Source organism: Schistocerca cancellata, chromosome 11, assembly GCF_023864275.1.
Source record: "Schistocerca cancellata isolate TAMUIC-IGC-003103 chromosome 11, iqSchCanc2.1, whole genome shotgun sequence".
Lineage (NCBI taxonomy): Eukaryota > Metazoa > Arthropoda > Insecta > Orthoptera > Acrididae > Schistocerca > Schistocerca cancellata.
In genome coordinates this window covers 100741693-100766102 of record NC_064636.1, presented here as the reverse complement: position 1 = coordinate 100766102, position 24410 = coordinate 100741693, and the positions used below count along the sequence as shown (strand labels likewise).

General features: G+C 42.1%; 1 protein-coding gene across 1 annotated transcript in view; it reads left to right on the top strand.

The window, feature by feature from the left end:
* The window catches only part of LOC126108267 (uncharacterized), an 87571-nt gene that overhangs the window by 28092 nt on the left and 35069 nt on the right, over positions 1-24410 (top strand). Inside the window, exon 3 of the mRNA XM_049913494.1 lies at positions 12717-12883. Within this exon, the coding sequence (XP_049769451.1) occupies positions 12717-12883 (167 nt within the window). The remainder of the gene's footprint in view (positions 1-12716; positions 12884-24410) is intronic.

The window sequence follows — 24410 nt, the reverse complement described above, 5'->3', positions numbered from 1 at the left end:
CTGCACAGGTATTTCCAATCCCCAAACTAGTAGCGAAAGGGATTATGTCCACTGTTACCAATTATTTATGCGGAGGAGACATATTCAGGGTTGGTGCGACTACCGTTATACTGGATGTCAGAAACGGGGGCCTCGGTTTGGTGGACATTCGAAATAAAGCGTCTGCTCTGTTCCTCAAACGGGCTTTCCATATACTCAGAGAAAGCTCTTTGAGGCTGTGACACCCCATAGCCTGCAAGCACCGATTGATGTTCGAAGGATTAATGCCCGTCTGGAGTATGTGAGGAACTTTTTCTTCGAAGCAAGTTACCTTAGTGACGAAATCAGAAGCAACACATGTATCACAACGCGCGACATCATACTTGAAAGGAAGTTAAATGAGGGCAGAAACAAAATTGAAAAGAAATTCCCTAATTGTGACTGGAAAGCTGTATGACGGAACATCAACTATGCTGGGCTATCTGCAGACACTATTTCCGCATGGTACTAAACCGTTAACAATGTCATCAGCACCAACGAGAGACTGTATGGGATCGGTTTAAACCAGACACACCTTTGTGGAAAATGCAGTCTGGTGGATACACTCATCCATAGATTCACCTGTGGCGGCAGTGTGAATAACTGGAATTGGATCAGCCAACAAATCGCCTTTCTCGCCAGATCCCCGGCCGAATGTATAACGCAATCGCTCCTTCTGAGAGCAGACATGACATACTTTCCGAAATTAAAAACCAAAGCCATTAGCTGATTACTGGGAAAATATGTTAGTTATGTCATCAACAAACTTGAGTCAGACAACGAGATAGAAGTCCGCGTTTACATGAAGTGTGAAGACGCAAAAATCAGCACGTATCGCAACCACAAGAAGCACTACGGCAACATGCTGAAGGTCATTTTTGAAAGAATGGGTGTCGGTTAAATATGTGGCACCACTACAACACCTTGAACGAGGACGAAGAGAAGAAAATTAAAAGTCACTTGTGTTCTTATTATTATTTACTATTACCTTGCTTCCGAAACTTCTATGTTACAGGAAGAGTTTTTTCAAAACATTTTGTTCAGAATTACTCGTGTTCGACATCCAAAGTATTTGTGAGATTCAAGAAGAATTGTTAAGTTTTTGTCAGTGATCAGTTTCTACTCAGAGAAGAGGTTTCTTTGTCTTTCTTATATCGGAGAATGAGAATTTTGTGTTAAGATTTCTGCACACTTAGTGCTATGACCCAACTGGGGACATGAAAAAAGGGGTGGGAGGGGCTTGGGCCTCGACGCACTGGCGGTGCCGTGAAGAGACCCCATTGCTAGAGCGGCGTGTACCACGCCCTGTGACCATCCTAAAAAAAAAAAAAATAAAAAATAAAAAAAAAATAAAAAGTAGTCAGCGCGCGGGAATAGCATACGGAAGGTCATGGGTTCGCACGTCGGTGGATGCGAAAAATTTTCTTTTCCTCTTCATAAAAAAGAAAAAAAGTTGATAGAACACTTGCCCGCCAAAGGCAAAAGTCCCGAGTTCGAGTCTCGATCCGGCACACAGTTTGCCAGGAAGTTTCATATCAGCGCACACTCGGCTGTAGAGTGAAAATTTCATTCTAGAAACATCCCCCAGGCTGTGGGTAAGCCATGTCTCAGCAATATTCTTTCTTCCAGGAGTGCTAGTTCTGCAAGGTTCGCAGGAGTGCTTCTGTGAAGTTCGGAAGGTAGGAGACGAGGTACTGGCGGAATTAAAGCTGTGAGGAAGGGGTGCGAGTCGTTCTTTGGTAGCTCAGTTGGTAGAGCACTTGCCCGCGAAATGCAGAGGTCGCGAGTTTGAGTTTTAATGTGCCAGGAAGTTTCATATCAGCGCACACTCCGCTGTAGAGTGAAAATTTGATTCTAGAAAGAATATATTGTTACACGGGGAAACGTATAATTTTAGAATTGTACATTTGCATTCGAAACGTTCTAAGAAGTATGTATGCGTTAATGGCACATGCTGTTGCTGATGTGCCTGTCTGCTATTTCCAGTTTGGCTGGTATCTCGGTATTGCAGATGACGTGCAGCGACATGAACAACGGCATGTGTTACTATGGTTTACATGTCTGTTATAACGTTCTGAGCAAAAATATCACATTCCCAAAAATATGTGTATCCCAGTGCGACAGTTTACTCTTTACTCTGCAGAAGAATAAAGGAAACCCGCTGGTGATAATGAAATATGGCTTAAATACGTATCGGTAAAAAGAGAAGAAACCGTGTTTGTTCAAGGTTGAATCTTTTCAAATTTTTGTTATTCAATCAAAGACGAGATTAAAAAAAATGAGATTTCATGTAGAGAAATCATCTCAAGATGAATACCTACTCACAACATTCCAAGAAGCTGTATGAAGCGAAGAATCTGAGAATACAAGACGGACGCGTGGCTGTCGCTCTCGTAGGGCCGGCAAAGACGAGGTCACACTAATTACAGGGCGCACAGGAGCGAAGTGGCCGGGGAGACGGTCCAGTATGTGCTACTGCAGGAAAAACCCTCTACCACGCACTTCGCAGGGGTTTGTGGAGTATGGAAGTGGAAGTTGATTTAGATATTACCAACATGTTATATTTGCAGCCTTATGACTGAATATTTACTTTCGCACAGGAAAAAAATAAATTTAACGAACTAGGTGACTGACGCAAAAGCGGTAGTGCATGATATAGAAAAATATATTGTCCCAAATAATATATGATCTCAAGCACATGCACCCTTACTTATTGCACAATTACTGCTTCCATATCCTTACAGTTTGCATCCTTCAGCTTTACCTTTAGTTGCCCACATTAAAAATGGTGTTACAAGCAATTTGAGTGAGTGAGGCGCAGGAGTTTGAACTTTCTTCGACGTACAAGACTTTATTGTTTAAACGTTTGCAAATCCCGTTAACGTTAGTAACGTCTTCACACTACGACATTCAGTAAACAGATAACCGAAGATTTCCGCTGCTCGCCTGGCATTGTCCTCGTTATATACCAGCGTAATTTGCTGTTATTCTCAGATTTGTACTTATTACTCTCACAGCTGATACTATCAGCTGGTCTAATGACATTTCTCAAAATATTGCAGTGTTCTCTGTAATTATCTCTAGTTGATGGCTCTTGATACTGCTGTATTCCTTGGCAATATTATGCTTTTAATATGTGTTATTCTGATGCGTTGTGTTTTACACGCTTGCTGTTTGTCACTTGTAAAAATAGACATCTTTTTCCTGGAAAATATGAAACGAACATATGTGAAGTATTACATCTTACATCCAACCTGTGGCCACCGGTGACGTCTCAGTAGTTGACTGAGTGACTTCGCCGCAGCTGGGTAGGGGCTCATAATCACGGCCGGCCGCGCCGTGCCACGAGTCACGCGTGCGGCGTGTCTGGCCCACGGGCGGCGCGGGCCCGGCCTGCCTGCCGCTCGGCTCCGCTCGGCTCCGCTCGGCTCCGCTCGGCTCCGCTCGGTCCTTCTCGGAGGCGCCCGGAAGAGCGCGGCGCTTCATCCGGCGTCGCGGTGCGGCGTCTTCCGGCCGGCACAAGTCTCTCGAGTTCGGCAGACTCGCGCTGTCAGCGCTGTTTACCCTTCGCTGTGTGATCTCGGTACAGTGGAGGTTCACTGGGCCAGTGGCTGTTAGCACGAAGGAGGCAGTCGAATGATCTACCGACGCGATTCTTTAAAATGAGTGGCAGTGACAGAAGAGAGCGAAGAGGTTTCTCAATTCATATACGTTACAGGTAGTGCATATCTACTGTGAAACGACATTTGATGTACATGTACATGGATCCTCTGCAGATCACACCTAAGTGCCTGGCGGAGGGTTCATCGAATGACCTTCACAACGATTCTCGATTATTCCAATATCGAACAGTGCGAGGAAAAAACCAATGCCCATACCTTTCCCTGATAGCTTCCGTTTCCTTTATTTTATTACCACGATCGTTTCTCCCTAAGTATGTCTGCGTTAGCAAAATATTTTCGCATTCGAAGGAGAAAGTTGGTGACTGAAATTTCGTGAGATGATTCTGCTACAATGAAAAACGCCCTTTTGATGTCCACCCCAAATTCTGTATCATGTCAGTAACACTGATTCCCCTATTTCTGGGTAATACAGAACGTGCAGCTCTTCTTTGAACTTTCTCAATGTACTCCATTAACCCTATCTGGTGAGGATCCCACACTGTCCAGTGGTACTCCAAAAGAGGGCATACAAGCGTAGCGTAGGCAGTCTCTTTAGTAGATCTGTTACATTTTCTAAATATTCTGCTAATTAGTCGCAGTCTTTGGGTAGCCTCCCCCTCAACATTATGTGTTCTTCCCAATTTAAGTGGCTCGTAATTATAATTCATACGGTTTTAGTTCAATTTGCGGGCTTTAGATTTAGTGACTTATCGTGTAACCAAAGTTTAACAGATTCCTTTTAGCACTCATATGGAGGACTTCATTATCTAGGGTCAATTGCCACTTTCCAAAATATACAGGTATATTTTCTAAATCGTTTTGCATTTTTTGATCTCAGATTGTTCCTCAGATTCTTACGAAATCATTTATATAGATAATGAACAGCAGTGGGCCTATAACACTACGTTGGGAAACGCCAGAAATCACTTCTGTTTCACTCGATGACTGTCAGTTATAAGGAACTGTGACCTCTCCGACAGGATATCACAGGATATTCCATAAGCACCCAATTTCAGTACAAGCCGCTTGTGTGGTACAGTGTCAAAGGCCTTTTCGAAATCCTTGTCGATAGCACTCAACACTTCGCGCTTCACAAGAATGATGTTTTCTGAATCCGTCTTTACTGTGTGTCAATAGACCGTTTTCTTCGAGGTAATTCATAGTCCTCACACGCAATATATGTTCCAAAATCCTACTGGATATCGAAGTTAATAATATGGACCTGTAATTTACTGGATTACTCCTTCCACTGTTCTTGAATATTGGTGTAACCTGTGCAGCTTTCCAATCTTTTCATACGGATCTTTCGTCCAGCGGACGGTTGTATAAGGTCGTTATGTATGGAGCTGTTGCATCAGCATACTCTGAAGGAAACGTAATTGGTATACAGTACGGACCGGAAGACTTGCTGTTATTAAGTGATTTAAGTTGCCTCACAAATCGGACGATACCTGCCTCTAGGTTACTCATGTGGAGAACTGTTCTTGATTCGGATTCTGGAATATGCAGAAAGAGTTTAAAGATTTGATTGATAATGAAACAGGATAAAATCACGAATGTCGACAGACGAGATTCCTTGTTTTGTACATCAAAAAGCACGTTGTGCTAAATTTGCAGGCCTTTGGCACATGGCGAAATTGGAAGAAAGCATAGTATAATCGCTGAAGTTACATGCGTCTTCCGTTTTCAGCTGCAACGGTTTTCAGTGAAACTGAACGATTCCTATGGAAACTTCATATGGTACTGCAAAGTTTGTAGGTTATGTCGAGAGACATACCTGGAGCAAGCGTTTAATTTTTGACGGAAAAAGGAATGCAGGAACGAAAATTAAAACATGTGCAATCTAGTGCAGATTTCACATTTTAACTGGACTTGACTGTACACTGCCCACAGTAATGCACTGCAAGGTAACTTTTTCCTCATTTGATGGGAATGCATTTAAAAAGAAAATCGCGTTTCTGGAACCGACACATTCTGACAAAGACAGTGAAGTTCCCTAAGATCACTAGTGTTAAACAAAACACGAAGTTTGAAGAATACGTTGTGGCGTAGAAAGAATTACAAGGGTAGTTTTATGAAGTTTTTGAGATTTTTTAAAAGTTTGTTTACATTAGCGCTTCATTGCGTATTAATACAGGTTACGTAACATCAGTGCTCTTGTGCCAAGTTATCCTCTTCCTTTGTGTAAATTTTTCTGTCAAAACATGTCTAGCAAATGTGATGTTTGCTGTAGAAATCTGAAGGCGGGGATGTGAAGACTGTGTAGCTTATAGTTTATTGGGGCGAATGTAGCGGCGAGGAAACTGGGTAGGTAAGACACTCCCCATGGCAACGTACGTTATGTAGAAAGGACAGAAAGGTGGCTGAACATGAGGCAAAAATTTGTGCCCTTGAGGCTGAATTAGAAAATGAGGACTTGGAATTATGTAGGCCAAGGGAAGAAACAGGGACGGGGCGCTGGGGAAAGGTAGAAGCAAAAAGGGAAACTGTTGAAAAAACTTCGAAATTCAGTTAGTAAATCAGTTTGGCTTGCTATCAGAAGTAGTGGAGGAAGGGCCTCATCCAGATGTAGTTGAATGTATTTTGAAGCAGAATATTAGCTTCAAGAAAAAAAGACATGTAGGTATCAAATCAGAATAGGAAAAGAAGAATATTGCTTCTAGTTAACAGTCAAGGCCAGGAGCGTCAGGAGGAATTAGGTGCAGCGTACCAGCTCATAAGTTTTGTGAAAACAAATGCTAGGGAGATCAGGTAATCACAGTTGGGGCAGCAGGAAACAGCCTGTGGTGTGAATCCAAGGTGTACTATTGCGAGAGACTTGGATGAAATAGGAACATGAACTGGCCACACAAATGTGGTGTCTGTGGAGGTCTTTCAGCGCCATGTTCGGTCCTGCGTAAACACTGCTGTAAGGCGTGTTAACACTCTGGCTTGCTATCTGAAGTAGTGGAGGAACGTGATGTTCCAGATACCGCGAAAACCTCACACACGCGATGTTCCTGTTGATACTACTGGTAGGTGAGGACACACTACGCATGGCCTGCACCTAAATAGGAAGGGGAAAGATAAGTCAGCTTCTCTATTAGCAGACACTGTAAGGGGGAGCCTCAGTCACACGATGGTGACCCCTGTGGTTAATGGGACCAGGTTATGTTAAGTTCAAAGTCCAAACAGGCAACACTAAAAAACAGAATAACAGAAGCTCCATATACAGTAAATAGGGATGAAACTACGGGTAGTATCAACTTACTTCATCAGAATATCAGGGGAATAAAAAATAAAGTAGATGATCTGTTAGCATATGTAGATGACCTATTACGCTGTCTGTCACCCAAAAACAGGAAGTTGTTAATCTGTGATGATTTCTAAGTAAACTTTCTAACCAGTTCAGATCGGAAAAGTGTAAGTGTTATTAATTGCATATAACATAGAATCAGCTATCAATTTCCCTACACGTATAGCTCAAGGCAGTAGCGCTCTAATAGATAATGTATTTGTACAACAAGAGGGTGTAAAACTAACACATGCTTTCACATTGATAAATGGATTATCAGCCCATGATGTACAATTGATTAAATTAGAAAACACAGCAAGGTGTACAGTTCAGAAACCATGAAATAAAACTGTAAGGTTGCTCAACCCAGTGTTTATTGAGCACTTCAGAGAAAATTTAAGAAATGTTATCTGGGGAGATGTATATAATGAGCCAAATGCACTTGTGCCTGGGCATGGCCCGTGAGCCAATGTCATGGCCACCCCATTTCTACACTTCTCGTTTCTTTTGTAATTCCTGCAAACACTAACACCCGTACTCGTACTTGTAACTAATTTAAACACAACCTACTGGTGAATTTTGCTTATAGGGTATTAGGCATGGCATGGCATGGCATGGCATGGCATATTTCTGTGCGTAAGACTTCGTCTCCTAAATGCCAACAGATGCGAAGCCGAATAACTGCTTGCAGAAGGACCAGAGGCGGACCAAAGCGTTATTAACTTCGCTCAGTTTGTGAGGCTCTGGAATAAATCGTCCAGTTTTCTGAAACTGTATTCATTACAACATTATAGGAAACACACTCAGCACAGTTACAACAGAGTTCTATATGTAAAACTGGAAGGAACAGCTCATCAGCCCAGCAAGAAAAATCACTATCGTTGGTTTTGTTATATTGATGGCACTTATACTTCGTTATATAGCCTCATGGACAAAAAGAACTCAGAATTTCTAAACTTTCCGAATGATATTAGTTATAATATAAAATCCAGTATAGAAAAAGAGAAAGATGTTGAAATATTTTAGAATGTACGGCTACTTGGAAAATCCACATATGTTAGGCACAGAAGATCTGCAAAAACCTCACTCACACATATGGATACATTCACAAAAATTCCAGTCATTGTCCCAAACTCAAAAGAGCGGTAATGAGAACATTGGTGGGCTGGGCTTAAATAATGTGTCACTAGAGTAGTTGGAGGAACGCTCCGACCATTTAAACACTACTTTCAGAAGAAATGATTAATCTGAGAAAGAGATAAATAGGGCAATAAGTCCATAAAGGTATGGGGCTTCTCATGAAGAAGAAACAAAGATTTACTCCCATTCGTAAAAGCAGTCACGGTTCACATGATCAGAGTACGAGGAATACATAGTATTGATGCAGTGTTTACACCATTTACGAAGGAGCGTGAATATTTTGAACACTGTAAAGAATGTGCGGCCAGCACTTGCCACAGGTGGAAATTATAAATTGTCTTGCACACACAGTCAAGCACACATGTGTAGCGCAAACAGAAGTAATGATTTCTTGCTTAAGGAACAGAAGAGCAGTTGTCATCTGCGAAATAGCAATAAATCGGCAGTTGCAGAACATCCACTGGGACCAGGGAAACTAAAAATTCGTCTCTGCGATACGGAACCAATATTACTCTCCTTGAATTTACAGAGAGGGCATTCAAATTCCAAAGCACGAAAGCAACTTTAACGGAAAGAAGAATGAGAGAAATTAGACTAGTTGCTGGCCGCAGTGCTGAATACAGAAACCAGCGCCAAGTGTTCCCCAGCAGAAGCTCGACAACACACGCACTCGTGACTCTGCGCTCTTAAGCAGCCGTCTGACGACATCACAGCCCGACTGTGGCAGGGATCCGAACAAACAGTTCAGCTTGTAGAGTTTATAGAAGTTTCAAACTGCTGCCTGAGCCTTTATAGCCTCTGAAGATGTCTCCAGCATTTGGAGACGAAACGTTAGAGACCTTTCCATTTTTTTCTCTTTTTTGAGTCATCTGTCTTCTCATTCGTTTGATGTGGTCCACTACAAAATCCTCTCCTATGCCAACCTCTTCACCTCAGAGCAGCACTTGCGACCTACGTCCTCAATTATTTGCTGGATGTATTCTGCAATTTCGTACCATGGAAGTCATTCCCTGATGTCTTAGCAGATGTCCTATCATCGTGTCCCTTCCACATATTCCTTTCCTCTTATATTCTGCGCAGAACCACCTCATTCCTTACTTTGTAAGTTGACCTAATTTTCAGCATTCGTCTGTAGTACATCATCTCAAATGCTTTCGATGTCCTCCTTGCTCCATCTGTCATTGGTTATTTTGCTGCCTGGGTAGTAGAATTCCTTAATTTGATATACTTCGTGACAATTAATCCTGATGTTATGTTTACCTTTGTTCTCATTTCTGCTACTTCCAATTCCCTTCGTCTTTCTTCGACTTATTCTCAACCCATATTTTGTACTCATTAGACTGTCCATTCCATTCAGCCCATCATGTAATTCTTCTTCACTTTCACTTTCAGGATAGCAATGTCATCAGCGAATCGTATCATTCATGCCCTTTCAATTTTAATCCCACTCCTGAACCTTTCTTGTATTTCCATCATTGCTTCATCGATGTACATACTGAAAATACGGACGGGACACTACATCCCTGCCTACATCCCTTTTAATCCGAGCACTTCATTCTTGGTCATCCACTCTTATTATTCCCTCTTGGCTTTTGAACATATTGTGTATTACCCGTCTCTCTCTACAGCTTACCCCCGTTTGTCTCAGAATTTCTAACACTTTGCGCCATTTTACATTACTCAACGCCTTTTCCAGGTCGACAAATCCTATAAACGTAACTTTATCGTTCTTTAGTCTTGCTTCTATCGGCGACAGCAACGTCGGAATTGCCTCTCTGTTGCATTTACCTTTCCTAAGGCCAAATTGATAGTCATCTAACTCATCTTCAATTTTCTTTTCCATTCTCCAATATATTATTCTTGTCAGCAATTTGGATGCATGAGCTGTTAAACAGACTGTTCGATAATTGTCGCACTTGTCAGCTCTTGCAGTCTTAGGAATTCTGTGGATGATATTTTTCCGAAAACTAGCTGGTATGTCGGCGGACTCATACATTTTACACACCAACGTGAATAGTCGCTTTGTCGCCGGTTCCCCCCAATGATTTTAGACATCCTGATGGAAAGTTATCTATCCCTTCTGCCTTATTTGATCTTAAGTCCTCCAAAGCTCTTTTAAATTCTGATTCTATTACTGGATCTCCTATCTCTTCTAAATCTCTTCTTTCTTCTTCTATCACATCAGACAAATCTTCCCTCCTCATGGAGGCCTTCAATGTACTCTTTCCATATATCCACTTCCTCCTCCTTTTTTGACGGTGAAATTCCCACTGCACTCTTCATGCTACCACCCTTTGCTAAGAATTTCACTCAAGGTTGCTTTGACATTCTTATGCGCTGACTCAGTCCTTCCAACAATCATTTCTTTTTCGATTTCTTCACATTTTTCAGGCAGCCATTTCATCTTAGCTTTCCTACCCATCCTGTCTATTTCATCCCTCAGGACTTGCATTTCTGTATTCCTGAATTTCCCTGAACATTTTTGAACTGTCCTCTTTCATCATGGGTAATAAAAGAAATATTTCAGTTATTTATTTTAATTCCCATGGTTTCTTCGCAGTTACTTTCTTCGTACCTATGTTTTTCTTTCCAACTTTTGTTATTGTCATTTTCAGAGATATCCATTCCTGTTCAAGTGGACTGCCTACTGGGATATTCCTTGTTGCTGTATCCATGGCCTTGCAGATCTTCAAGAGTATCTCGTCATTCCTTAGTACTTCTGTAACTGACATATTTGCGTATCGATTCTTTCTGACTTATCTCTTAAACTGCAACGTATTGTTTATCATTACTACATTGTGATATGAGTCTATATCTGCTCCTGCGTACGCCTTACAATCCACTATATCATTTCGGAATCTCTGTCGGACCATGATGTAATCTAACTGTAGTTCCCCATATCACCCAGCCTTTTCCAATTATACATCCTCCTCTTGTGATTAAGAGTTTTCGCTATTACTAACCGAAATTTATTACAGAAGTGAGTTAGTCTTTCTTCTCTCTCATTCCCTATCCCAACCCCAGATTCTCCAGTAACCATTTCTTCCAGGTTTTACCCTACAACTGCATTCCAGTCTCCCATGAGTATTGGAGTTTCATCTCCCTTTACGTACTGTATTACCCTTTCAATACCTTCGTATACTTTTTCTGTCATCTTAAGCTTCCGACGTCGGCATGTACTACCTGAACTATCGTTGTCGGGATTGGTTTGCTGTCGATTGTGATAAGCGTAACTGTATCACTGAACTGTTCACTGCAACACACTCTCTGCTCTACCTTCCTAAAGAATCCTAATCCCGTTCTACTGTTTTCTGCTACTGTTGATATTACCATAATAGCAGCCCAAAATACGACAGTCCCGCCCCGCAGCAGAACCCATGGATAGAGACCTGCACCGGTGCCTGGTCACCTACACAGCCTTGTACGACGAGCCCCAGTCGACGTTCGAAACCTGTGCTCGCCGGTGAACACAAGCCCACTCCACTGATCCAGGTCCCGTTTCACGTGTCCCCTTAGGCAATTTCTTCGCACTCCAAGGTCCCAGGTAGTTTTTTATTGTTGTTCGTAGTGGTCGCCTAGTGACCACGTTCATCTAGTGGAACTGGCTACTTACTGACTGTGTCGACGAGCCTCCGAGTTGACACCAAACTGAGGGAGTACTTTTACAGATAGAGACTCCTGCAAAACACAAGCGGAACTGAGCCCACAGAGTTCTACCTCCATGATACAGAGGCACACAGGCAGTCATATGTGCCCCTGGACAGGACCAAAATTTCCTGCAGCTACTTCCTTAATTACCTTGGTGCCTCCCTCTTCCTGTCACTGTCATTTATGCAGCATTGCGCGGACGTTTGGTTCTATTCTAAATCAACTGCACTACATTCCCGCAAAAAACTGGGGAGCAAATGCAGACAAAAAGACAACGCTGCAATTTCCCTTGGTTATTGAGCTGTCGCATATCGTGCTAAAGCGTTAAGGAGCCATGTTGACTATTAATGACATTGCTACAACAGCTCCCACTTAGTGGTTGCATGTTCTGTCCAATTTTGTCCCTGCTAATCTCACAATCAAGGATGCCAAGGTGCTAATTCCTAAGACAGAGTGCTATAAGAATTCAGTCCAACTGAGTAAGGTAGCGTAGTATGGTCTTTCTTGTCAAGAAAGACCAAGATTCAGCCTCATCCAAATGGCACAGGAGAGACATGGCAACGCCTTGAAAACGTGCTATTATAGTGGAAGTGCTGCTCGTGACTATGGCGCCAAGGAGCAGACGGTGAGCCATGTTGTGGGGGAGCGCCCACTCCATGCCTTTGAAGGCGGTCTGCTGTGCTTGTCCAATCAGAGTTCTGGCTGCATGTTTGTATGTGAATTCTTGTATTTCATCAGAAACGATCAGTTCACCAGAATATGTTAGCAGACTCGCATACCAGCCGTGATGTACGCAACAATTCCTGTCTGACACCTCGATTCGTCTCTAATGGGCTGTCGACCTCTATCAATGGGAAACTTAAAAGCTGGAGAAGGGCAAGTTCAATTTAGTTTTCACTATTCTAGTTTACAAAATACAGTCAGGTTTCAGAATATCATCTGTCACATAAGCTGACTCCATTTTATTTTGAAAGGTTGAACAACATGGAATGGAACATGACAACGCTGCAAACGGATGATCTGAGGCATCATATCCTGTCCCAGTCAGTGCATGCTTTTCGACGCATCACAAGAGCCACGTTCAGCAGGGTGAGATGTGAGAGGCAGCGTCATGTTCAGTTTGAGTGGATGTATAAAGCTGGTGAGTATATTATTTGGAAGTTCGTTATCGTTAAATAAAGTGTAATGTGCTAATTTAGGTATTCTATAAAAACTAAGTGTAATGTGCTCATTTAGGTATTCTATAAAAACTGTTGTCGAAGTAAATCAACACATGATGATGGAGCTGCACCACATTTGAAAATTCTGTCCTAATTAAAGTGCATAGAAATAAAAACATCAGAAGTAAATAATAATCACACTGGAGAAAAGAAACAGTTATCTAATCACAACTGATTGCATCTAACAAGAGATCACCAACCTGGTCTGATATACAAGACGCACACTTGCAAGGTGTGAGCCCCAGCTGTCTATGTCGCGCGGAGATTTGCGCGACGATTATGACTGTACGCAGTTAAGACCTTCTGAACACATAGCTTTTCAACGCTCGTGTACCACTTGTTTCTGGCACGCTCCGCTGCGTTCGCCCATTGTCGGAGCTCGAACTACTGTGCGGAACGGTGAGTAAGAGGTTCGCGTTTATAGTGCCGGTCAACCGACAAGCGACAGTGTGGCACCTCCAGGAGCAGTATACAGCGACGGTCAAATTGCCACGCCTAAACGTCAAAGCTCGCGACAGTTGTGACCGGTAAGCGTCGCTATATGTGGCTATTCGACTAACTCTTACACGAGGCAAAATAAACTCTATGAGCGTTTCTTTGTGCTACTATTTGTACCTTGCGATTTAGTTGCGGCAGTCATAGAGAAGACCCGTTAAATGGAGAGAAGAATAGTTGATTGACGTTAGACTATTCTTTATGAGAGGATGGTGGTGACAATGATGACGATACCCTTTCACCACGATCATTTTCGTCAAACAACTTCATTGGCACAATGCGACGGAGACGTAAAATCACGAACTGACTGTTTAGGAACCTTGCTTTGAAGAAGTAATATTGCCAGATTTCACCTTTCCTCTGTCCGTAACAGAGATCTGTGTGTGTGTCTGTGTGTGTGTGAGTGTGTTTTATGAAAAACTGCTGCAGAATATGTCCTAAAATATTGCTAAACAGTGTTGACCATATATGCGCATGGCATTGAAATACTATCTGCTCGTATTGCTTACCCGTTTTTCATGTTAAATAACATGTGTTCTACTTGAAGAACAAAGTTTCTAAACACATGGGGCAGACGTGACCGGCTCCACACTCGTCTTCCCACACTTGCGACATGAAGCGGGTCTGAGGGCTCTGGACGTCACCCCGCTGCACAGTACTCTGCACTCGTGCATCAGGCAGCTGCAGTGGGGCGGAGCCGGTGGCAGGCAACCTGCACCTGCAGAACTTTAAAAACTCTGCATTCAAGACGTCTAAAATGAGTATTATCATGCGTATCGCCATTTATTTTAAGAGAGGACGGGTGTTTGGTATCTAGGGTTGAGATCTTGCAAGTGTACGTTTTTCTCCTTACAAAAGAAGGTCGAGTTAGTTATGTTTACGGGGAAGGTTACAAGTAACAAACATCAAGGTTGAGGACAGATTTCATTCGATGTCAGATAAGGAGAGATCATGCTGACACAGGAGTAGAGCACACCGCCTCTAGCCCTGACAAGAGCCTGAGTTCGCAGACAAGGAGAGTCCACGAGTCTCTCCAGCTGTGTCGTGTTCAGCTGACGTCACTCAACAGGTCCCGTAGAGCCGCCAGACCGCAGGGACGTTGAGACCGCCGCTGTCCACACTCTGGAGCCAGACATCTGCTGTGAGGCTGAGACTGGATGGCTTAGCGGGTATGTCGGGATGCGGCAGGACGGCTGAGTGTTCGGCCGTCCAGCCAGGAGCGTGTCCACGCGGCCTGTGAACACGGCTGCTGTCTTGGGAGCGTCCCCAGGGCACTCAGCATGAAGGTGGAGCACAGGTCCGGATTAAAAAATCACTATGCGATGTGATGCGATCTAGACTGCTCGCTCACTAAATTTCAGCACAGATCTCTGACACGTGACGTTTTAAGACTCCCGTTCATTGTCGTTGCGATAAAAGTGACAATGCAGCAAGGTACTGTCACTTTTACGAAATTTTTAGACCTTTAACGCCGTACGCTACAGAGCGTACGGGGATCCACAACACGATGCCAACCCCAGCAGAACAGACACTAAGAGTCGCTAGAAACGACAGAGCCCGTGTCCTTAGAAATAGTGTAATGTGCGTTATAAAAAGTGGCGGAATTTGGCACATTGTGTACATTTATTTACTTCTTTATGCGTTTATTCCACCTGATAAAATTAAGGCATTTGTGCACTCTCTTATATATAACCTGACATCTCAATGAGTCAACATTACGACATGCGAAGTACACGAGCAGCACATGGTAGTGATAATTATACTACTTCTGCTAATAACAACAACAACAACAATGGAGACACACAAGAATACACGTTTCTCTTGATGGGACATGCAGAACTGTTGATACACATCCCCAGTGATAAAATCAACTGCTGATGTAAAATTTTGCAGCTGTTGCAGGTATTATCACTGATGACAGAAATTAATGTATGGGCTTTCATAAATTCCACATGTTATGCTTTATATCAGAATACACATACTACAAAAATTGTAGCTCTGCATCTTTAAGTTGACTTACATGTAAAATAGTGTGAAACATCGATTTTTGCAGCAACTGTTTCAAACTGTGGATGCATTACTTTTACATGTTTGTTCGCCTTTCTTTTAACAAATTACATAATGATAAAAATTTCGAAACTTTACGTACTGCAATTACATAACATTATGGCTTCAGTACAAACAGTCATGATTGCACACGAGGTTTGGCCTTGGAGCGGATTGGAAGAGAGGGGAGTCCCTTTCTCTCTCCCTCTGTCGCTCTTTGTTTCAATTCGCAACCGTCGGTAGCTATAGAAAACTCTCGCTTCCGCACGGGAGGTATGCTTCAAAAAGGATCGAGGCACAAAAAAGTTCCATCTGAGGTAGCGTCCTGGTGAGGCTCTTGTTAATACTCGTACTTCTGTATTTATGGGAAGAATTGTCCGATTATCTACGTCTAGAAGTCGAAATCTATCGTTTTGTAAATCCTGTTCGTAGATTGTGTGGCACCCGTAGGGCCAGTTATAAGCTCAGATCTCAATTGAATCGCGATGAAGAGTGGATAGGAGTTTAAGAGAATTGTCTGGAAGAATAAATGCGGAAAGCAGTGGGACACTGAAGTGGAGGTCATTCATGGAATGCCTCTGAATTTCTCTTGGGCTGTAGATACTACGTTGATGAATACCACACAGGCAGTTCATTTGAACAGGAATGGACATCTATGAAAAGGGCATTGCACAAGTTGGACAGACAAATAACTGGCAACCAATGCTGTACAATCGCAATAAAGTCATGAGATGTTCAATTGAATCTTTTATTAGAACATGTTACGCGTTTTGGGATTACACCCATTTTCAGACATATGTTACAAACAAGTTCAAAACCTAAGTTAACAGCACACTCAACGCGTCTCAACGTTACAGAAAGTGAGATGTAGTCATATGAGTTACATACCACAAACTTCAACTCCTTCCTACCCAACCAGGCGTACAGCCTTGACAACTCAAAGAAAGTGTCGAATAACATATGACTGCGGCACGAGCAGTCTTGAAGCAGAGCATGTACTGGCGCTAAACAAGTCAACCAGCAGCGAAGTGCCCTCGGTATGGGGTGCTGTATGGTCATGTGCTCCATGTGTTTGCATGTAATTTAAGGATAATATACTCATCATATAAATCTAACAGTCTGTAATTACGACTAGCAGTCGGAATAGTACTTCTGTACACGTTAACACTAAAATTTTTTTTAATTTTTTTTAAAACTCCATTTTTTTTTACATTGCCATACTGTGCCTATAGACAGTAGTGGCACCAAACACAACTCAAACCATATGTCAATATAAAATAAATAATAGGGAGAGGGGGGGGAGTTCCTTGGTGAATAAACCTTTCAACCTCTCAAATCTCTAAAAGAATACCACTAAATTAAATATAACCAACATTATCCATCATAAACTAAACCCCTGTGATCAGCTCGCGTACACAAACGCCTTAGGCGCCATCTGTTATAGCCAACGGCAACCACATCGGCGGAAGCCATCCGCCTATCGAGTTACAGCCAAGTGATACTCATGGGCCATGACTGCCCAGACAGAAGCCTTCAAACACCAACTTACACTCCTCTACCACATGGAAAAAGTTTAATGGTATGAGGAAGAGCATTTTCACAAAATCCCAAAAGATACGTGGGCTATACCTCATACATTCCTTGCCCGAGTCCTACCTATGCTATCCGGATACCAGAGAGCTGTAGAGTTTTAAAAAACAAATACAGAACGTTAAAAGTGTTAAAACTTTAGTCTAAAATCAATAAAATAAACCATGGTGTCACCAAAGAGCACGCAAAGGGCACGGTGGTGAACAAATCTGTAAATGCCAACCTATATGCCCATCTAACTTTCCCTGTATGACGTTAAACTAGCCAACCACTCGGCAAAAAACCTAGCTTATCATAACGGTACGTGGACAGAACACCACCAGCTCCTATAAAATACACAATCATACTTCTAATGAGGGGATAATAGATACCAAGTTCAAAACAGTATCCGTTCAAACAAGCCAGAAAACCAGTTGTTCCCACCGGAAGCCTGTTTATTAAATACTGGGTGTGCAGCGTGCTGTATACGCGCGTAGATCTCCAGATCTTCAAAGTTATCTAAAATCTTCCCTTTAGGTTTAAATGCTGAATTCTTAAGCTATCTTCTATCAGGGCCCGCTTTTGGCCAGTCTCCCTCATACGGCACCCCAGCCCACTATTATTACTATAGTTATGTTCTGTAAACCTTGTGGCAAAATCCCTACCCGTCTGGTCAACGTATGTCCCAGGACATCCCCCACACTTAATTTCGTATACACCGGATTGCTTAAACTTATCTGTTTTCCCTTCGACCGTATGTACTAATATTCCCCCCAACTACTTCCTTGTATGGAAGCCTACGCGAACGCCAGCCTGCCTGAAGGCTATAGTTATTTATTGGCAACATGGTCCAACATATTCCATTGACACAAACTTACTATTTAATTTTTGGCGGCCTGACTGCCGCGTCTTGTTAAGAATTTTAGCTCCAAACTCTCGTATAAATTTTTCCGAGTACCCGTTAGCCCGTCGTAATTACACCCTGTTAGATTTATATTCTGAGTATATTATTATTGAATTACATGTGAATGCATGGAGCACATGACCATGCAGCGCCCCGACACTTTCTTTGAGTTGTCAAGACTGTACGCCTGGTAGGGTAGGAAGGAGTGTAAGTTTGTGGTATGTAACTCATATGACCTGATCTCATTTTCTGTAACGTTGAGACGTGTTGAGTGTGCTGTTAACTTAGGTTTTGTACTTGCTTGTAACATATGTCTGAAGATGGGTGTAATCCCGAAATGCATAACATGTTCTAATAAAAGATTCAATTGAACATCTCATGCGATTGTACAGCATCGGTGGCCAATTATTAACATAAAAATGATCGCAGGCCTCAGACGGGATTTTATGTTCCATATATCAAACAAAGATAATAAGGAGCTAACGGAAAAGAAACCTTGGCAAACAGAAAAAACACTGCAACTGATCGGTAAATGTAGACAGTGCAAAAACGTTCAGAGGAACACAGGAATACAGCAGTATAAGTCACTTGGGAACGAAGTAACTAGGGGTAGATGTGAAACCAAAGCGAAATGGCTGTTGGAAAAATGTGAAGAGAAATTATAACACATGGTCGTCTGAAAGATTTATTCATTGTACAGATTACTCAAAAGAACATTTGACGTAATTAAAAGTGAGGACGTCATCTTTAAGAGAGCATTGGGAATTCCACTGTCAAATGCAGAGGAGAGTGCAGGTAGGTGGAGAGAGTAAACTTAAGGCATCTACGAAGGGAAAGACCCGTCTGATGACTTGACAGAAGAAGAAATGAGAATCACAACGGAAGACACTGGAGATCCTACATAAGAGTCAGAGCTTAACACATCTTTGGAAGGCAGAAGCGATAGGTAACATACGTTCGGAGTTTCCGAAATCATTGGCGAAAGTGTCAACCAAGAACTACTGAAGTTGGCGTCTAGAATATACGAGAATGGCGCTATACCATTAGATACAATCCTGAAGATATAAGCAGATACTTGCGAGGCCTATCGCAAAAAATGGTTCAAATGACTCTGAGCACTATGGGACTTAACATCTCAGGTCATCAGTCCCCTAGAACTTAGAACTATTTAAACCTAACTAACCTAAGGACATCACACACATCCATGCCCGAGGCAGGATTCGAACCTGCGACCGTAGCGGTCGCGCGGTTCCAGACTGAAGCGCCCAGAACCGCTCGGCCACCAGCGGCCGGCGCCTATCGCACAATCACCATAACACCTCATGTATGGAACTTGTCGACAGGAATAATATATACAGAGGAATGTAAAAGATAATAGAGGATGTGATAGATGACGATCATTTTGACTGTCAGAAGGCTAATAGCACAAGAGAGCGGCACGTCTGACATTGTAACTGATGAGGGAAGCAAAACTTGGAAAATAAAATGGACAAATTCATAGGCCCTGAAAGGAAAAGCATCCGCAAATGTAAAATTCTGCAAAATGTTCGAAATACTGAGCAAAATAAGAGTAAGTTGAAAAGAAAGACGGGTAATACGTACAAGAACCAAGAGGAAACAATAAGGTTGCATGACCAAGAGCAAAATGCTGTCCCACCGTCCTACCAAAGTATTTGGTATGTTCCATTCTTCACCGATTCTGCTGAGAACCTCATCATTTCTTTTCTTATCAGTCAATCTAATTTTCGACGTTCTTCTCTAGCACCACATATCAAACGCTTCAGTTCTCTTCTGTCCCGGTTTTCCCACTGTCCATGATTCACTTTCTTACAATACTGTGCTCCAAACTTACACTATGAGTTACTCGTCCTCCAACTAAAACCGACATTTAATTGGATAGATAAACAAAAAAAAAAAAAAAAAACTACTCACCAAGCGGCAGCAGAGCACACACATAAAAGACTGTTGTGATAGACAAGCTTTCTGGCCAGTGGCTCCTTCTTTAGGTAGGAGGGTTAAAAGGGAAGGAAGAAGGGTGAAGGAAAAGGACTGGAGAGGTCTAGGAAAAGGGGTAGATTTTGGGAAAGTCACCCAGAACCGCAGGTCAGGGGAGACTTACTGTACGAGATAAGAAGGGAAGACTAATTGTTGGGGACTGCATCGGACGAGATTTGAAAACCTAAGATGGTTCAAATGGCTCTCAGCACTATGGGACTTAACATCTATGGTCACCAGTCCCCTAGAACTTAGAACTACTTAAACCTAACCAACCTAAGGACAGCACACAACACCCAGTCATCACGAGGCAGAGAAAATCCCTGACCCCGCCGGGAATCGAACCCCGGAACCCGGGCGCGGGAAGCGAGAACGCTACCGCGCGACCACGACCTGCGGACTGAAAACCTAAGAGCTTAAAGGTGGAAGACGAGGTGATATGTACGACAGAGATTACTGCTAAGACATTTATCACAAGTTATAAAGAGTGAGAAACTAAGTGCCTTGTACATAACAGAGGTGGGATGGGGCGGTGAAAAATAGATGGGAAAGACAATGAAAGATGCAGGGAACTGAAACGGAATGATGCAAAGAGTAGTTACAGTGATAAAAAGCTGTGTGGCGAGCACCAAGGACATGTTGTAGAGGTAGTTCCCACCTACAGAGTTCTGGGAAACTGGTGTCTGGGGGAAGAATCCAGATGGTGAAACAGGCGCCGAGGTCACGAATGTCATGCTGTAGAGCACGCTCTGCCACAGGATATTGTGAGTTGGCAGTGTATACCCTCACCCTATACCCATTCATCCTAACTGATAATCTGATGGTAGTCATGCCTATGTAGAAGGCTGAACAGTGTTATAATAGCTGGGATATGACTTGTGTCGTTTCGCAGCTGGCTCTCCCTTTGATAGAATATGTTTTGCCAGTTACAGGGCTATTATAGGTGGTGATAGGAGGACACACTCTTATTAACTTGTGATCACTGTTTTAGCAGTAATCTCTGTCTTGCATGTTACGCTGTGTTCCACCTTTAAGCTCTCAGGTTTCCAAATCCCGTCCGATGCAGTCCTCAACAATCAGCTTTTCCTTCTCATCTTGTACGGTAAGACTCCCTGACCCGCTGTTCTGGGTGACTTTCCCAAAATCTACCCCTTTTCCTAGACCTCTTCAGTCCTTTTCCTTCACCCTTCTTCTTTTCTCTTCAACCCTTCTGCCTGAAGGAGGAGCCACTGGTTCCGAGAGCTTGGCTATCACGCCTTTCATGTGTGTTCTTCCGCTGCTTCGTGAGTAGATTCTTTTATTTAGCCTATTAAATAATTTTATCAATAATCGTTTGTTTTCGTTGTTACAAAACTGACATTTGATGTTAGTTGACTTCGTACGGCCAGGAACATCCTCTTTGAGTGTTCTTCTCTACTTTTTATGTTCTCTTTAACTTACCCATTATGAGTTACTTTATTCTCAAGATAGCAGAATTCTTTCAGTTGGTCTAGATCCTCGTCTACAGTTCTGACCTTAAGTTGAACACTGATCCCATTTCTGCTAGACTTCATTAATTTAGTCTTTCTTCGGTTTAGTGTTAATTCATAGAGTGTACACATTAGATTGTTCATTCTATTCAGCACTTCCTACAGTTACCTCTCCCTTCCACTGAGAACAGCAATGACATCAGCTATTCCTGTCATTGATAGCCTTTCAACACGAATTTTAATTCCATTTCTGAACCTCTCATTCCTTCTCCGATGTACAGTTTGAATGGTAGGGGCGATTACATGTATGTCTTTCACCTTTCCTAATTTGAGCTGTTATTGGTCTTCCTATTTTATCCTCTTATTTGATGTACACATTGCACGTAACCCTTCTTTTGCTAGAGGTTACACCCATTTTCCCGAGAGTTTCGGAAATCCTGCATCATTTTAAATTATCGTAGGATTTTTATCTAACTACAAATCCTACAGACGATTCTAGATTTCTCCTTAAGTCTGGATTTAATCATCAATCGCCAACTCAGAAGTCCTTCTCTGATGCCTTTAGCTTTCCTAAAACCAAATTGATCGTAATCTAGCACTTCCTCAATCTTCTTTTTCCTCTTATAGACATACTCTTGTCAGCAACTTGAGTGTGAGAGCTCTTTTGGTAATTGTGCGGATGTCCTCGCACTTATGTGCCCTTGCAACATACGGAACTATGTGAATGATATTTTCCAGAGATACTGATTGTTTATCTCGAGAACCAATTTGAATAATAATTTGGCTTCCAAATTTCTCAAGAATTTTCGAAATTCCGAAGAACTGTTCCATATGCCTTCCACATGATTTGATCGCGAGTCTTCCTAACCCCTGTTTGTTTCTGTGGGCTGGGGAGGTAGGCATCTCGACGGCCGCTGCTTCCCGTGAAGTCTCACGAGGCCACCTGAGGACAGAGCAGCGTCGACCTGACCGCCACAGGCAAAAGCGACTCCCGCCGCTGAACACCACAGAACGCCCTACACTGTGCTGCTTGTGGTGTGGTGTCAGTGGTAGCCACAGATCTCAACCCAGGTTACACCGGTCTGTCTGTGATGGCTGGTGAACTTCTCAGCACACTGTTGTCTCCACCCCAAACCGTGGCTATACATTCTGCAGTCGTTGCCCTACAGCCAGATGCCAGTGTAATGTGTCAGTACGATGCTCTCAAGTCCCTCATGCCGAAGTTCGTTTTTTTTACAAAGTCGTAAAGATGCACGTTCCTTGGCTTTCTCTTTTGCGATTTGCCGCTGAATAATTCCAATAGCATTAGGAACGCAATAAACATCGTGTACACACATCATTCTGCATCTTTAGCAGTGTCTTTTCTGTACTGAAAATAAGCTCGCATAAGGACGAAATGCGAAAAATAATGCAGTATTTTTCTTAAAGACGTCGTATCTGCCATTAACTGTAACATTATTTGTTTTCACGACTACATTTTCAATCCTATGCACATTATACAGGTATACAGCAATAACCGAAAAGTGAAGGGCAGATGGCATGTATAGAACGCCACTATCATCCCATACATGAGGCAGTTATATTACAACAAATGCTAAACACAGAACATCACTTGCATTGGGCCACTGGAGGTGTCAAAATTGACGAATCTTCTCACGTTTGTATATCTCACTGTTATCTCTGTAGGTTGAGCCTCCTAATTCCGAGTGCACATCAACTTTAGATGAGCGTAAGGATCATAGTTATGCCATAAGGTAAATTTATTGTTACTGATGTTAACTTCACTAACATGAATCCCCTCAAATCACTGTTCATGTAGTTCATATGACAACTGAGGCGGTTGGTGGGGAACAAATTCACAAGTCGTTTCTTCTTTGTTCTTAGCAGTGATTATACATCCCACAGTAAAGGTTTTACGTCAGAGTATCTTAACATCGTGTTTACATTCGTTAACGGAATTTGCCATTCTGTTTACGATACAATCATTTGATGTAATGAAATAACATAAGACACTTCTTTATTGTGATAGTGCGTAATAGTACATATGGTATCCATCGTCAAAGGCTTACAGTAGCTTGACTGCTCATGAAACCATGGCAGTAGTAATCATATATATATATATCATTTTACATATGTATTCTTTGTACCATATTAACATCACAAAGGCATAAATCACATTCACAACAACTTTCGTACATGAATTGATCCACTGGACAAATAAAAATAAAAAGGAGTACAAAAAGTGAGATAAAAACATGTGATGGGATACTTGTCACGAATTACAGAACATTATGTATATCACCATGTAATTGTAAAATGTACTGTTAATATGTAAGGTACTGTACCAGTACAAATGTAGTCATACATTTCCATGGACCTTAGAACGTTTAGGCCGAGAGTGGCTTTTTCAGCTACGTTCGCAAAACACCTTATTCATTTTTTTACTGAATTATTAAAACATATTACCTATGTTAAAATAAATACACCCTAATTATAAAAACGAGTATGAGTGGACATAATTCTTCCTCATTTCCATACATATCATACAACTCACGGGAAACGTCGTAAAGATTACTCATATTATAAAACCAGCATAGACACGATCCTGTGCAAATCGTTACGTCCTATGCTTGTCAGTATGTCAAAGTCAAATAGCCAAACTATACATCCTCATTAATGTTACTTTCTATTATTAGCACATAAAACTGACTCGAATTTATCTCAAGATCTCTTATTTCTTAAAGCTGTCTTATTGTTGGGCAAGCTGTGTGGGTGAGTTTTTAAATAGTTGTATATTTCCACTTCTTCAGGTATTTTGATACTTCTACCCTTAGGTTAATTTTTATTACTGGATCTACGTTAGATGGTGGTACTCCTCTCTCTTTTCTTGATGTGCTCTTTAAATTTGTCGCTGAAATATGAGCTTTGTAACGTCCGGTCAAGGTGTTCATGCTGTAACTCATACGATTA